The 15,565-nt window shown below is 43.1% G+C and overlaps 2 protein-coding genes across 3 annotated transcripts in view; one reads left to right on the forward strand and one right to left on the reverse strand.

The window, feature by feature from the left end:
- Positions 1-8,317, reverse strand: part of pik3c2g (phosphatidylinositol-4-phosphate 3-kinase catalytic subunit type 2 gamma) — a 50,879-nt gene extending 42,562 nt beyond the window's left edge. For both annotated transcript variants that reach the window (XR_016490077.1, XM_036960120.2), the window contains exons 1-7: positions 8,067-8,317; positions 6,580-6,830; positions 5,968-6,142; positions 5,097-5,179; positions 4,688-4,845; positions 3,898-4,015; positions 2,093-2,204 (exon numbers count right to left, since the gene is read on the reverse strand). Coding sequence is in view for 1 of the 2 variants with exons in the window: in XM_036960120.2 (XP_036816015.2) it covers positions 2,093-2,204; positions 3,898-4,015; positions 4,688-4,845; positions 5,097-5,179; positions 5,968-6,142; positions 6,580-6,797 (864 nt within the window). In the remaining variant the exon portion in view is untranslated. The remainder of the gene's footprint in view (positions 1-2,092; positions 2,205-3,897; positions 4,016-4,687; positions 4,846-5,096; positions 5,180-5,967; positions 6,143-6,579; positions 6,831-8,066) is intronic.
- Positions 8,318-12,330: 4,013 nt separating this feature from the next.
- LOC110500585 (sperm acrosome membrane-associated protein 4) lies at positions 12,331-15,436 on the forward strand. Its single transcript, XM_036960137.2, has 4 exons — positions 12,331-12,489; positions 12,830-12,964; positions 13,475-13,648; positions 14,734-15,436. Exons 1-4 carry the CDS (start codon positions 12,383-12,385, stop codon positions 14,978-14,980), a joined length of 663 nt encoding a protein of 220 aa, XP_036816032.1. The 5' UTR covers positions 12,331-12,382; the 3' UTR covers positions 14,981-15,436.
- Positions 15,437-15,565: the final 129 nt, after the last annotated feature.

Consider the following 15,565-nt stretch of genomic DNA (forward strand, 5'->3'; position numbering starts at 1 on the left):
TCACACACCAGCCCTCACTCTCTCAGTCTCTCTCACACACCAGCCCTCACTCTCTCATTCACTCTCTCGGTCTCTCTCACACACCAGCCCTCACTCTCTCATTCACTCTCTCTGTCTCTCACACACACCAGCCCTCACTCTCTCTGTCTCTCTCACACACCAGCCCTCACTCTCTCTGTCTCTCTGACACACCAGCCCTCACTCACTCAATCACTCTCTCTGTCTCTCTCACACACCAGCCCTCACTCTCTCATTCACTCTCTCTGTCTCTCTCACACACCAGCCCTCATTCTCTCATTCACTCTCTCGGTCTCTCTCACACACCAGACCTCACTCTCTCTGTCTCTCTCACACACCAGCCCTCACTCTCTCGGTCTCTCTCACACACCAGCCCTCACTCTCTCGGTCTCTCTCACACACCAGCCCTCACTCTCTCCGTCTCTCTCACACACCAGCCCTCACTCACTCATTCACTCTCTCGGTCTCTCTCACACACCAGCCCTCACTCTCTCTGTCTCTCTCACACACCAGCCCTCACTCTCTCGGTCTCTCTCACACACCAGCCCTCACTCTCTCGGTCTCTCTCACACACCAGCCCTCACTCTCTCGGGCTCTCTCACACACCAGCCCTCACTCTCTCGGCCTCTCTCACACACCAGCCCTCACTCTCTCCGTCTCTCTCACACACCAGCCCTCACTCACTCATTCACTCTCTCGGTCTCTCTCACACACCAGCCCTCACTCTCTCGGTCTCTCTCGCACACCAGCCCTCACTCTCTCATTCACTCTCTCTGGCTCTCTCACACACCAGCCCTCACTTTCTCGGTCTCTCTCACACACCAGCCCTCACTCACTCATTCACTCTCTCGGTCTCTCTCACACACCAGTCCTCACTCTCTCGGTCTCTCTCACACACCAGCCCTCACTCTCTCGGTCTCTCTCACACACCAGCCCTCACTCACTCATTCACTCTCTCGGTCTCTCTCACACACCAGCCCTCACTCTCTCATTCACTCTCTCTGTGTCTCTCACACACCAGCCCTCACTCTCTCGGTCTCTCTCACACACCAGCCCTCACTCTCTTATTCACTCTCTCGGTCTCTCTCACACACCAGCCCTCACTCTCTCGGTCTCTCTCACACACCAGCCCTCACTCTCTCATTCACTCTCTCTGTCTCTCTCACACACCAGCCCTCACTCTCTCGGTCTCTCTCACACACCAGCCCTCACTCTCTCGGCCTCTCTCACACACCAGCCCTCACTCTCTCGGTCTCTCTCACACACCAGTCCTCACTCTCTCATTCACTCTCTCGGTCTCTCTCACACACCAGCCCTCACTCTCTCGGTCTCTCTCACACACCAGCCCTCACTCTCTCATTCACTCTCTCGGTCTCTCTCACACACCATCCCTCACTCTCTCGGTCTCTCTCACACACCAGCCCTCACTCACTCACTCACTCACTCACTCACTCACTTATTCACTTTCTCTCTCTCTCTCACACACACACCAGCCCTCCCTCCCTCACTCACTCCAGCCCTCACTCACTCACTCACTCACTCATTCACTCACTCACTCACTCACTCACTCACTCACTCACACACACCAGCCCTCCCTCCCTCGCTCCCTCACTCACTCACTCACTCCCTCATTCACTCACTCACTCACTCATTCACTCACTCATTCACACACACCAGCCCTCCCTCCCTCCCTCACTCACTTATTCACTCTCTCTCTGTCTCTTTCTCTCTCTCTCACACACACCAGCCCTCCCTCCCTCACTCTCTCACACACACCAGCACACCCCTGAAGGGAAGCGTCCTGGCCAGAAGCCAGCCAAGAGCCGGTAGTTAGAAGGAGACCATTGCAACATGAGCAATTTGAAGACAGAGCCTGAGTCTGTCTCTCCTTGGTTAATGTTCTACTGATTGACCGTTTGGGTGGGAATGCAACACTCAAAAGAAAGCCGTGTGAAACCTTTAGTCCTGTATATCTTAGTTGGTGCCTGTGCACACACTTGCAATGGCATGATCACATACACCCTACTAAAAAGTAATGTATTGTACTTGATAAAATCATCTGATAACTACTTACGTCCCTTGCCAACAGATTCTGTAGTGTGTTAACCTGTAGTAATCTGAGAGGGACTTCCAGGGAACACTTATGATAGTCCTGGATGCTCCCGTGCATACCCAGCATCTCCTCACTGAGGAATACGACAAGGTAAAGGCATTAAGAACAGGAAACGTACCCGGAAGACACAGTAACAGCAGACATGAAGAATATCACACAGGTAGTAACAGCAGACATGAAGAATATTACACAGGAAGTAACAGCAGACATGAAGAATATCACACAGGAAGTAACAGCAAACATGAAGAATATCACACAGGAAGTAACGGCAGACAACGAATATCACACAGTAACAGCAGACATGAAGAATATCACACAGGAAGTAAAAGCAGACATGAAGAATATCACACAGGAAGTAACGGCAGACAACAAATATCACACAGTAACAGCAGACATGAAGAATATCACACAGGAAGTAAAAGCAGACATGAAGAATATCACACAGGAAGTAATGGCAGACAACAAATATCACACAGTAACAGCAGACATGAAGAATATCACACAGGAAGTAAAAGCAGACATGAAGAATATCACACAGGAAGTAATGGCAGACAACAAATATCACACAGTAACAGCAGACATGAAGAATATCACACAGGAAGTAACAGCAAACAGGAAGAATATCCGCTGAAGCGTTATTGTGCAGGGAGAGATACCAAACAAAGAGGGCTTGTCCTCTCACTTGGAAATAGGTCAAGGCCAGGAGGGTAGAGTTGCCTGAGGGCTAGAGAGGGTAAAGGCTGGTTTATAAATGACAATATCGAGACAATTAGAACGCTACAAATGTCGCTGGTCAAAACCACATTTACATTTTTATACTCCGGTGGAACGTCTATAGACGGGACAGATCTGTCTCCGTTGTCATGGTTACCCGACTATCCAGCAGAATGCACTGCTTTTATTTAGTCACACTCACAACCATAAGATATTTTCTGTTAGCTCGACATTAACTTGTAAATAATTATCTTGTTGTGAGTTTATTTTCCTCTAATAATAAATACAAATTTGGTAAAGTTAAGACATTGTCAGCTATGATATGGTCCTTATTTGAACTGGCTAGCCAGCTAGCTATGTAGGTAGCTAACAATCTTGAAATGGACCACAACATTGTCTAGAAAGTTGAGTTGTTGCTAGATTGACATCTAGTAAATTCATGTTTAAAAGGATGGGCTGCTGATAAAATACACCAGCTATGCTATTTTAATGCAGCCTGTCGTTTCTGTGTCTATACTTTTTTCATAACGATGTCGGACGACAACAGAATGTTCACGATGTCACGGCGACAACAGAATGTTCACGATGTTGCGGCGACAACAGAATGTTCACGATGTCACGGCAACAACAGAATGTTCACGATGTCACGGCGACAACAGAATGTTCACGATGTCACGGCGACAACAGAATGTTCACGATGTCGGACGACAACAGAATGTTCACGATGTCACGGCGACAACAGAATGTTCACGATGTCACGGCGACAACAGAATGTTCATGATGTCACGGCGACAACAGAATGTTCACGATGTCACGGCAACAACAGAATGTTCACAATGTCACGGCGACAACAGAATGTTCACGATGTCACGGCGACAACAGAATGTTCACAATGTCGCGGCGACAACAGAATGTTCACGATGTCACGTCGACAACAGTCTACAGACGTGTCGATAGACCAGCTGTATAACCAGCCTTGAAGGGGAATGAACGCAGGGAGGCTAGGGAATGGTGATTGGGTTGGAGTTAGGTTTGCGGAGCGGTATACTTACTTCCTGAGGTACTCTTCAGAATCACACAACTTCAGGAGGTAGTATCCACTGTCTCTTGGGTTAGTCTGTTCCAGAAGCAGCAATATCTCATCTATCAGGGTCTGGACTGTCTTGTTCACTGGAGGAGAGAGAACAAGGTGGTCAAGGTCAACAAGGTCAACAAGGTGGTCAAGGCCAACAAGGTGGTCAAGGTCAACAAGGTCAACAAGGGGTCAAGGTCAACAAGGTGGTCAAGGCCAACAAGGTGGTCAAGGTCAACAAGGTGATCAAGGCCAACAAGGGGTCAAGGTCAACAAGGTGGTCAAGGTCAACAAGGTGGTCAAGGTCAACAAGGTGGTCAAGGTCAACAAGGTGGTCAAGGCCAACAAGGGGGCAAGGTCAACAACAACTCTAGTCACAGTCCCCAAAAAATGTATGTATGTATGTATGTCAAATTAAAATCAAATCAAATGTATTTATATAGCCCTTCGTACATCAGCTGATGTCTCAAAGTGCTGTACAGAAACCCAGCCTAAAACCCCAAACACCAAGCAATGCAGGTGTAGAAGCATAATCAAACCTATCTCCCTTTTTCTAAAGACACTTTAACGTAACACACGATGAAAAATACAGCAATACGTCTGGAAATAAACCATTACATCTCACATATCCTTTAAGACAATTTTGATTGCCGATACACTTAAACGTGAACAGAAATGAAGTTGCCATAATTTACGTGGCAATATAATTGTAGCTTAGCTACCACACGTTACAGCGGTATACATATGTGTTAGCGGTGTGTCTTACTTACACATGGTGGGAATGGGTAATTGGTGAAGGACCCAGGGAGTTGACACATTGACGGTGATCTCAGCCTCCTGCAGTAAGGAAGGGTGGATAGGTGACACACGCCCCCACACCACCCCTGAGTTAGACACCTGGTCAGTGTGGGGGTACCTAGACAGCAGTCTGACAGAGGAGAGAGACGGAGAGAGACGGAGAGAGACGGAGAGGCCTTTAGGAACGGTTTCTTCTTTTATTTTCATGAAAGTGCAACGGCTATGGGATCATCTCTGCGTTTCTCAAGGAGAAACTTTGAAAGAGTGGCAAACGCAAAGACATTTCCATGGTTCGTGTCTCATCTTGAATGTTAAAAAAAAAGCGACTCAGTTCATTGGATTGATATTCAAACATCTGAAAGAGACGAGACGTTTTCTTACTTGGACGTCAACATGCAGAGAGAAGCCAGTTGTTTGGTGCTTCCTTGTGGAGTGTCTATCAGTTTGATGCTCCAGGTATCCAGCTAAAAATATACAATACTGTATATCCAACTCAGTAGAAGCTTTCATTCAAAGCATTTATCCAAAGCGACTTACAGAATACAGTGAGGGCATACATTTTTAGTATGTGACCCCAGCAGGAATCGAACCCACGACAAACTAAAACAAATAAAACCGCATTTAACTCAAATAACACTCACTGTTAAAGGTCCAATGCAGTCATAAAATGTGATTTTTCCCGTGTTTTATATTTATTTCTAAACTATTGAGTTTGGAATAATTCTGTGAAATTGTGAATTGTACTTTTTTTAGTGTAGGAGCTGTGTGAAAAGAATGCCTGAAATTTCCGCCTGTTTGGATGGATGGAGTTTTAATAGACCAATAAGAGAGATAGTTCCAAACCTCTCTACCAATAACAGATCGTTTTTAATTTTCCCCTTCCTACTCAGACCACTCCCAGACAGTCCTAGCAAAATTCTTGCTTGAGAAATTGCTCTTTTTTGCTAAGAAACTTTTTTGGTTTCCTTTTTTAACATTTTTTAACAATTTTAATTGAAAACAATCAAAGTAAAAGTACTTATTTGTTACCCAGAAATTATTTGATATTGAGATTTTTTTTTTTTTTAAATGGCTGCATTGGATCTTTAACAACTTTCCTCCAACTCCACATAGATATCTTTGTTTCCAGTGAACTAAATCCCCATCCCCCAGAACGCTAGTTTTTTTTTACAAATCTTTGACTTTTATTTAAAGACCCTCTTGAGGTTAGAAAACCTATTTTTTTTTCGAGGGCCAACACAGTGATACTCACATGACTATATGTGGCTGTATTAAAGCGGTTCAGTCTGATAGCGGGTACAGTCAGATCACAGGAGAACCTCTTCTGAGCATTAGTCAGCAGAGCAGCACTGGAGGTTCTCCTCCGAGGGGGTACTGGAGGAGGCAGGAGGGCCGCTCCTCTCAGGAGGACCTCAGTCTCCTGGGTCCTGTATATGTTCGAGAAAAATTAAAAAAAAGTGTTTTATGATTTATTTCATGAAGTTTATTTGACAGGGATTATATACAGTACAAATCTAATATAAATCAGAAACGTTGATGTTACCAGAACCAGTTAACACAGCTAATTTTCATATAATAATTAGATGCTTACATTTGTCCTTTTTTCACACATGTACGAATTGGAAATGTGTGTTTTATTTGCATATCCCACTCCCCCTGAGAATGGTGTCAGAGCCAGGGATCAGCGATTATAGAGCAATTATGGTTAAGTGGTTTGCTCAAGGGCACATCAACAGATTTTTCACCTAAGTGGCTCTGGGATTTCAACAAGTGACCTTTCGGTTACTGGCCCAACGCTCCTAACCACTAGGGCGACCTGCTGGCCTTGTCCATGGCAGGAGGACATTAAAACCATTCAACATACCTGGGTCTCAGGTAGGAATTTGGGTTGGGGACCCCTCCACCCACCCCCTGGGTGGTAGGGTCATTGGAGCTCTCATTGCCTCCGCCCTGGGACCAGAGAGGGGAGCGGGGTTGGGGACTGGGCAGGGACAGAGCCGAGAGGGAGTTGTACAGATCCCATTCCTCCTCCTCTAGAAAGACAGGGTCCAGACCAGCTAAGTCTTCCTGGTATTGTTCCATGAGGCACGCTGGGAAAAAGTTGTCTTCTTGTCTCTGTGAGTCATAATCCATAATCAGAAGGATTCATTGGGTACAAAAGTAAAGACATGCAACTCCTTCCTGTCTGTCTGTCAGACTTCACAACTCAATGACCAATCAGTGTACTCAGTTCAGGCCATGGCATGTGGAACTCTGGGATGTTGTGGTAAAAAAAAAAAACAATAGGTGGGTAAACCCTTAAATACAAAACACATACAAATCAGATACCACAACTCAGTGGACTCAGTGGCATGTTGAAGTCATGGTGTCATCAAAGAGGGTATTGTAAATACTGCCAATCCAAATATGTGGTATGACATTTGCCAAATAGCTGAACAAAAAAAACAAAGATGGCAATCAGAGTGCAGTATAACTGCAGTACAATGAAGTATAACTGCAGTACAATGAAGTATAACTGCAGTACAATGAAGTATAACTGCAGTACAATGAAGTATAACTGCAGTACACTGAAGTATAACTGCAGTACAATGAAGTATAACTGCAGTACAATGAAGTATAACTGCAGTACACTGAAGTATAACTGCAGTACAATGAAGTATAACTGCAGTACACTGAAGTATAACTGCAGTACAATGAAGTATAACTGCAGTACAAAATACCACAGGCAGTTACTGCACTTTACTGCAGTTTCAAAACTGCAATATTTTTAACTGCAATATTTGTTTGTAAAGACTACAGAGCTAGTAGTATAACATGTTGTGACACACTTGTTGTACTGTGTTTCAGTTGTCTTCACAATTGTTTGACACAGATACACTTTACATTTTACAAGTATTTCCCCCCCCAAAATAGTCATTTTTTTGTTGTATGTAGACTACTTCTGCAGCACAAACTGACAATATTACTAAACCATCATTTCAGTTAGTCTAATAATTGACAGACTTTTCAAAAGGTTAACTGGACATTTTACCAGAGCCCATTTCAGACAGCTGTTCTTTGAGACTGAAGGCTAGAATAAAGTTCAAAACCATTATTTTGAAGACACCACTATTTACATGTTTTAACTGACCACAGAGAGGGACATTTGGATCAGCCTGATCTATATTTAACAATAACACAATCATACGTTTGTTATAATTTACATTCAAGATAAAAGCAGGCACAGATCATATTTCTGACCGCCAAAAATCATATTTCAGGAAAATAATATTTATGCCTTAAGTTTCAATAGTTAAAAAAAAAAAAACTCCTTGTATGAAATGTATATCGTTATTTATGTGAGAGTCTTACCGTCAGACCTCCGACATTGTCACAGCACAGTCGACTACCTGTCAGGGCGAAGGTATGAAGGTATGCGCCGTAGACGACTATGTGTCAATCATCAAGTCAAACTATAGAAGCGTTTCTGGATCGGTTCCCCGGATGTGCTAATTCTAATCATAGCTCCCCGCCGTGGCGTCGCCGATAATAAACAAAGTGCTCGAATGCGCGCTCTCCTCGACAAAAGAGCTCGTCTTCACGGTCGCGCGTAATGGACGTCAAATGTGATATTTACAGTCGAGTCACTTTTGGTTCATGAGGAAAGCTTAACTCTCTCTTTGGGGTGCAACCAGGCCCTCTAGTGGAATGAAATAAACATAACAATAGTGAACAAATGTGGACAAATCTGCCTAAATTGGTGGTAGACGTAGAGAAGACTACCTACTACAGCTGCCCATTATGTAGGCTATTTGCATGAATACTTTAACAGAAAACATATTTGTGAGTCTTTCTGTACTGTATAGCTTCCCCAGAATAGCTTACTCTATTCAATATTCATTTTTATTTTACTAGGCAAGTCAGTTAAGAACAAAATCTTATTTTCAATGACGGCCTAGGAACAGTGGGTTCTCCGTTCTGCCTTGTTCAGGGGCAGAACGACAGATTTTTACCTTGTCCGTTCGGCGATTCAATCTTGCAATCTTCCAGTTACTAGTCCAACACTCCAACACCAACCTGCCGCCCCTCCACTCTAACCACTAGGCTACCTGCCGCCCCTCCACTCTAACCACTAGGCTACCTGCCGCCCCTCCACTCTAACCACTAGGCTACCTGCCGCCCCTCCACTCTAACCACTAGGCTACCTGCCGCCCCTCCACTCTAACCACTAGGCTACCTGCCGCCCCTCCACTCTAACCACTAGGCTACCTGCCGCCCCTCCACTCTAACCACTCTAACTCTAATCTTACATCTCACTGTAGAATACAAAAGTAAGTCCTCTAATACATTTACTTTTTAAAGATAAATTAAAAGTTAAATGTAGGTATGTCATAATTTCCCCCATTACTGTAAATACACGTTCAACTCGGATCCTTCTCTGCAGTTACCTCCTCCTCTCCTCATTGAGGAATGCCATTAAGCAGGTTGAGGTATACTACTGTTACCAGTAGTGTTTTCCTACACCTATGCTGTGTCCCTGTGATGTTTCTTCCAACGTCTAGACATGTATACATGTTACAATAGACCTATACAATAGATAGGTCTGGTACAGAGATACATGTATGTTAGTATGATAGGTCTGGTACAGAGATACATGTATGTTAGTATGATAGGTCTGGTACAGAGATACATGTATGTTAGTATGATAGGTCTGGTACAGAGATACATGTATGTTAGTATGATAGGTCTGGTACAGAGATACATGTATGTTAGTATGATAGGTCTGGTACAGAGATACATGTATGTTAGTATGATAGGTCTGGTACAGAGATACATGTATGTTAGTATGATAGGTCTGGTACAGAGATACATGTATGTTAGTATGATAGGTCTGGTACAGAGATACATGTATGTTAGTATGATAGGTCTGGTACAGAGATACATGTATGTTAGTATGATAGGTCTGGTACAGAGATACATGTATGTTAGTATGATAGGTCTGGTACAGAGATACATGTATGTTAGTAACGAGTGGAGGACAGAGGAGCCTCTTAAAGGAGAAGTTACAGGTCTGTGAGAGCCAGAAATCTTGCTTGTTTGTAGGTGGCCAAATACTTATTTTCCACCATAATTTGCAAATAAATTCATTAAAAATCCTACAATGTGATTTTCTGGATTTTTTTCTCCTAATTTTGTCTGTCATAGTTGAAGAGTACCTATGATGAAAATGACAGGCCTCTCTCATCTTTTTAAGTGGGAGAACTTGCACAATTGGTGGCTGACTAAATACTATTTTTGCCCCACTGTATAATGTGTTCAAGGATGAGCATGAAGCGACATGACTGATTGTTCAAGTGTATTTTTTTGTCATTTGTAAGAGGACTTGGTTGGTTTTGTTTGACACGCTATTTCACCTCGGTGTCGTACGGCATCACGAACACTTTGTGTTGTTCTTCACTCTTCCAGGTCGTTTACATACGAAGGAAAATAAAGTGACTTTGATAACGGTCAGTTGTGAGTGAGTGGTGCCTTAAGCGATGGCTAGTCTTGTTTTTTTCCTGTATCGTGTCTTGATAACATATGTCCTCTGTAGCTCAGTTAGTACAATATGATGTTTGCAACGTCAGGATAGTGGTTTCGATTCCTGGTACCAAAGATATGTAAAAATAATAATAATAATAATAATATAAATGTTTGATATTATTAATAATTCATAATGTTGTGACCAGACAGGACAGGCTTCACCACGTGCTGATTCCCCAGTACAGCCATGATCCCAGTGAATATGACCAACACAGTGAGGAAGACTGGGGGCATGAAGATCGAGACGAAGACGAGGAAAGAGATGGTGAGAGACTTTTACATGATTTAGTTTGTCTTAATTCATGTTGCTGTTTTCTTTTGCATTTATAAATGATATCTAACACAACATCCCTGCAACATTTTATGAGTCTGTTGATGTAAAAATGGCTTCATTTATACTGTAGATACACATTTGATTAAATTGTTTGATTTGATCTCATCTTTTTGGGGGGGAGGGGGTTCAGGAGCCTCTCCATATGGAGGGAAAGCTGTCCTTCACCCAGGCACGTGCACAGATTGGGCTGTAGGGGTGCTGGAGAACCTGCCCTTTTGATCGGTGACAGTTTTCTCTCTAAAATGTACATTTAAATGTAACAAATTGATCATCTAACAAGCCCATCACCTGCCCTTCTGTGGATTTCTTCATGTCTACCTGGAAGGGAATTCTCCTTGAGGAGTTCTGCACGTCTTCCTGGAAGGGAATTCTCCTTGAGGAGTTCTGCACGTCTTCCTGGAAGGGAATTCTCCTTGAGGAGTTCTGCACGTCTTCCTGGAAGGGAATTCTCCTTGAGGAGTTCTGCACGTCTTCCTGGAAGGGAATTCTCCTTGAGGAGTTCTGCACGTCTTCCTGGAAGGGAATTCTCCTTGAGGAGTTCTGCACGTCTTCCTGGAAGGGAATTCTCCTTGAGGATTTCTTCATGACTACCTGGAAGGGAATTCTCCTTGAGGATTTCTTCATGACTACTTGGAAGGGAATTCTCCTTGAGGAGTTCTGCACGTCTTCCTGGAAGGGACACATACACCATATAGACTGGCCTTCCCTTCCTTTACACATCCTTATGAAAAAGAAGACTGGCTGTATGCATCCCAATTTGCACCCTTCTCCCTAAGTGTGTACTTGAACACTTTTTGTTGTTTTTTTTAAATGTGAAGAATCAGGATGCATCCTCTATGCATTTCAAGATTTAGAATTTGGTTTACTTTCTAAATTAATTTGAACTGAACTGGAACTGCCCGAAACCCTGATGTGTGTGTCATGCTGTGTGACTTTTGCCGCGTGCAAAACAACAGGGAACTCTAAAAAAAAATACCAGGTCAAATCATGACGCCATCTTCAGGTCGGAAAGTCAGAGTTTCAGAAAGAGGCCTGATATTCCAGAGTTAGAATCCCCAAATTGGATGACCGTTCAAAATTATTATACCTAGTCGGAGTTCGTTTTTCCCCCCTCAAGTTCCCAGTTGTTTTTAATGTGGCATTAACCTTCACTTGATGGTACCAGTTAACCATCAAGGGTTAACCCTCTACCCTCAAGCCCTAGTTAACCCTCAACCCTCAAGTTCCCAGTTGTTTTGAATGTGGCATTGACCTTCACTTGATGGTACCAGTTAACCCTCAACCCTCGACCCCCAGTTAACCCTCAGGAAGAGGGTGTAAGTGGTGTCTGTATAGTAGATAGTGCTGCAGTCACACATTTACCTTCAGTACCAGAGACGCTTGAACATGTTTAGAGACCCACAACCAAAAAAAGAGCAGGACATTTATACATATTTTTCACAATAAACAATGTGGTCTACTTTCAGTTGTATCACTGGTTTGTTTTGTTAGAAGAAGTTTTAGATGTTATGATTTTAAGATGGCTGATTATGTAAATCCAACCCACAGAGATGTTGATTATAGCTGAGTGACACAGCTGACTCCGCTTACTAATCAGCAACCCCCCCCCCCCCATGGGTTGTGTTCATTGGGCACCAAACGGTTAAAAAATGGAATTAAAAACAGGGCGGGATTTTCCAACCTGTCCAATAAGGAACACTAATTTCCACTCCTCTTTGTAAAAAAAAAAGAAAAAAAGGTTTTAAAACGGTTTCTGTTGTTATGTGTCCTAATGAACACATCCCTGCTGGGCGTGCGACTCTTCTTCAGGCACAGTCGGCCCAAGATGTGTTTCATAAACACAGGACCAGGGAAAATGGCATCGCAGAGAAAACACAGGTGAACAACCGGCTTCTTTACTCACATTACAAATGCTCAGCAGTGTCTCCTTTAGATTTTTTGGGAATGTCTGTTGATGTTTTGCTCAAACGTTTTCAAACCACCTTGATTAAAACAGTGCCCATGTTACTGCCACACTAATACCAAAAGAGGTGTGGTAAAACGCATTTCTATAATAAACATTTGACTAGAAATATATTTCTAGTATATTCTAGTTTCTAGTATATTTCTAATATATTTCTAGTATGTTTTTTTTTATTTTATTTTTTTTTTATTTTATTTATTATTATTTTTTTTAATAGAAATGTCTTTTTAGAATGTATTTTTGTGTATGTTCCAGGTTGAACACTCCCCAACCCCTGGCTCCAGCAGCCTGCCTCTGTGTCCTCCTAGTCCTAACTGTGGCAGCCACGGGCAGTTATATTCCTAGTACCAGTCTGCTGTGTAACTTCTGCCCTCTACAGCACAAAGGAAGGTTGGTGTGTCCCCCCCCACCACACACACACACACTGGGGAGCAGTTTCCCGGACTGGTCACAGTCTAATTATGCCCTGAAAAGCATTCTCAATGGAGATTTTTCCATTGAGAACGTTTTTTTTAATGTCAGGACTAGGCTTGATCTTTCTATAGAGCATCGTTCCATGGTAATTTGACTTTCAAAGATTCCTCTCGTAAGGTTCCACCTATTACATTTTTTTTGGGGGGTCAGTTAGTGCTATCCTTGGGACGTCCCCACCCTAACCGTTTTAAATTTCAACTTCAACGGTGTGACGTCAGAGTTGAGCATTCCTATTGATTCTGTTTAGAGTTTCCCTTTTTTGGGTCTGTCAACTGGTGAGAATCTCAATTGCAATTTCTTGTCTCCTCACATCCTCTTGCTTCCTTCTCAAAAGGTCCCGCCTCTCTGACCTTCTCATCCAATGGGTTTTAAGGAATCAAGGAAATGCGATTGAGATTCTCCCGTGTTTTTTTTTTTCTCCCCCAGGTCCTGCAGTAACGATTCCACCACTGAGTGTCTCCCGCAAGAGCGCTGTGGTACTAGCAGTGGGCGTTTCGGTTCCACTCACATCCTGTCTGCACAGGGCTGCTTGACCCCTGACCTCTGTAACTCCACCCATGCCGTGACCTACCGAGGGGTCAGCTATAATGTGACATACAGGTTCAGTAGCCACAACTTTACTTTTATTAAATGTAGTTTCACGGGGACAGTCGCACGTCGACATTAGTGGCCCTGTTTACAGCCAGTTGTCAGATAGAAATGTCACAAACAGAGCTGACGTAGTTCTTTATTCTGCATGTCATGTTTGGTCTACATAGCATATTTCTATCTGAATGTTCCAAAATGGTGCGTCCCCCCCTCCTGTTTTAGAGCTCTGATTATGTTGTACTGTGATTGCCGATAGCAGGGCTGCCCAACTCTCTTCCTGGAGATCTACTGTCTTGTAGGTTTTCAGTCCAACCCTAATTTAGTGTATCTGATTCCGCTAGTTAAGGTCTTGTTGAGCAGCTAATAAGTAGAATTAGGTGTGTTTTTAAATTAGGGTTGGACTATAAAACCTACAGGATGAGTGGTCTACGGTGTGATTTTACATATGTCATGTGATATGTATTGCCATTAGTGTAAAGTACTTAAGTAAAAATACTTTACAGTACTACTTAAGTAGTTTTTTGGGGGGATATCTGTACTTTACTATTTTATATTTGTGACAACTTTTACTTCACTACATTCCCAAAGAAAATCATGTAAAAAGTACTTGACACCCAAAAGTACTTGTTACATTTTGAATGCTTAGTAGGACAGGAAAATGGTCCAATTTCACACACTTTATTCAGACAACACTTCTGCCTCTGATCTGGCAGACTCACTAAACGCATGCGTCTTTTGTAAATGACGTCTGAGTGTGGCCCCTGTCTGTCTATATACATTTTTTAAAAACAAGTAAATGGTGCTGCCTGCTTTGCTTAACAGAAGGAATTTAATATTATGTATACTTTTTGATAATTAAGTACATTTTTTTTTAGCAATTACATTTATTTATGATACTTAAAAATATTTGGTCCTAAATATATTTGGACACTTACTCCAAGTAGTATTTTAATGGGTTATATGAGTAACTTTCTAATAAGGAATCTATACTTTTACACAAGTATGACAATTGGAAATACATTTTTAAAAAGTAACCATCACTGCCAATTTCTTTAATACTGAGTGACTTACATACATTTTTCTAACTAACTCTCTAGGTGTTGTTGTAGGGACAAGTGTAACCAGCCTCCAGCCCCTGACACCTACATTAAGAGTCTGTTAGGAGTGACGTTGGGGCACAGTGAGAAGCCGCCTCCTTCCGCAACGGACCCTCTGCATAGATGCCCTGGAGATGAGGACGTGGCGGAGGATGAAGCCGTGGCTTCGCTACACGGAGAAAACGACATAACTTCCATCTATAAAGTCCTCTCAGATCTCCAGGAGTGGCTAAAGAGTAGCGGCTAGGGGTCCGTCTGGAATTCAGCCATACTTGTCACTGGGGGACGGGCCTGTTAGCCACAGTCCCTGTCCCCCCACCCTCATGCAAGGGATGGGCCTGTTAGCCACAGTCCCTGTCCCCCCACCATCATGCAAGGGATGGGCCTGTTAGCCACAGTCCCTGTCCCCACCCTCATGCAAGGGATGACACTTATTCAAGTAGATGTTTTATTTCCAGTGTAAAATGTGCTTATTTATTCAATTATTTGTAATAACTGACGTAAAGTGTAATCTGTTTTTAGTGATGTTGCAATATTGACTTGTGGTAAAAGCTGTAGTTCTCAGTGTGGTAGCTGGTGAATGGCGTGAATACAGAAAGCATGTTGAAGTAACTGTCTAGTGTCTCCAGGTTTCTATGAAATATTACAATGAGTGAAATAATGTTCCTTCCAAAACAATGGGGTATTAAAGAACCAGTGCAGTGAAAAAGAAACATGAATAATTTGTGTTTTTATATGGGGCGGCAGGGTAGCCTAGTGGGTAGAGTGGAGGGGCGGCAGGGTAGTCTAGTGGTTAGAGTGGAGGGGCGGCAGGGTAGCCTAGTGGTTAGAG

The sequence above is a fragment of the Oncorhynchus mykiss genome, chromosome 2, assembly GCF_057628025.1.
Source record: "Oncorhynchus mykiss isolate SJ-2025 chromosome 2, ASM5762802v1, whole genome shotgun sequence".
Lineage (NCBI taxonomy): Eukaryota > Metazoa > Chordata > Actinopteri > Salmoniformes > Salmonidae > Oncorhynchus > Oncorhynchus mykiss.

What these genes read in the sequence shown, in the direction of transcription:
- LOC110500585 (XM_036960137.2), top strand. Translation starts at nt 12,383, where the DNA reads ATGAACACATCCCTGCTGGGCGTGCGACTCTTCTTCAGGCACAGTCGG. An exon ending in GCATCGCAGAGAAAACACAG is followed by an intron (nt 12,490 to 12,829) that starts GTGAACAACCGG and finishes TGTATGTTCCAG; the next exon opens with GTTGAACACTCCCCAACCCC. An exon ending in AGCTATAATGTGACATACAG is followed by an intron (nt 13,649 to 14,733) that starts GTTCAGTAGCCA and finishes CTAACTCTCTAG; the next exon opens with GTGTTGTTGTAGGGACAAGT.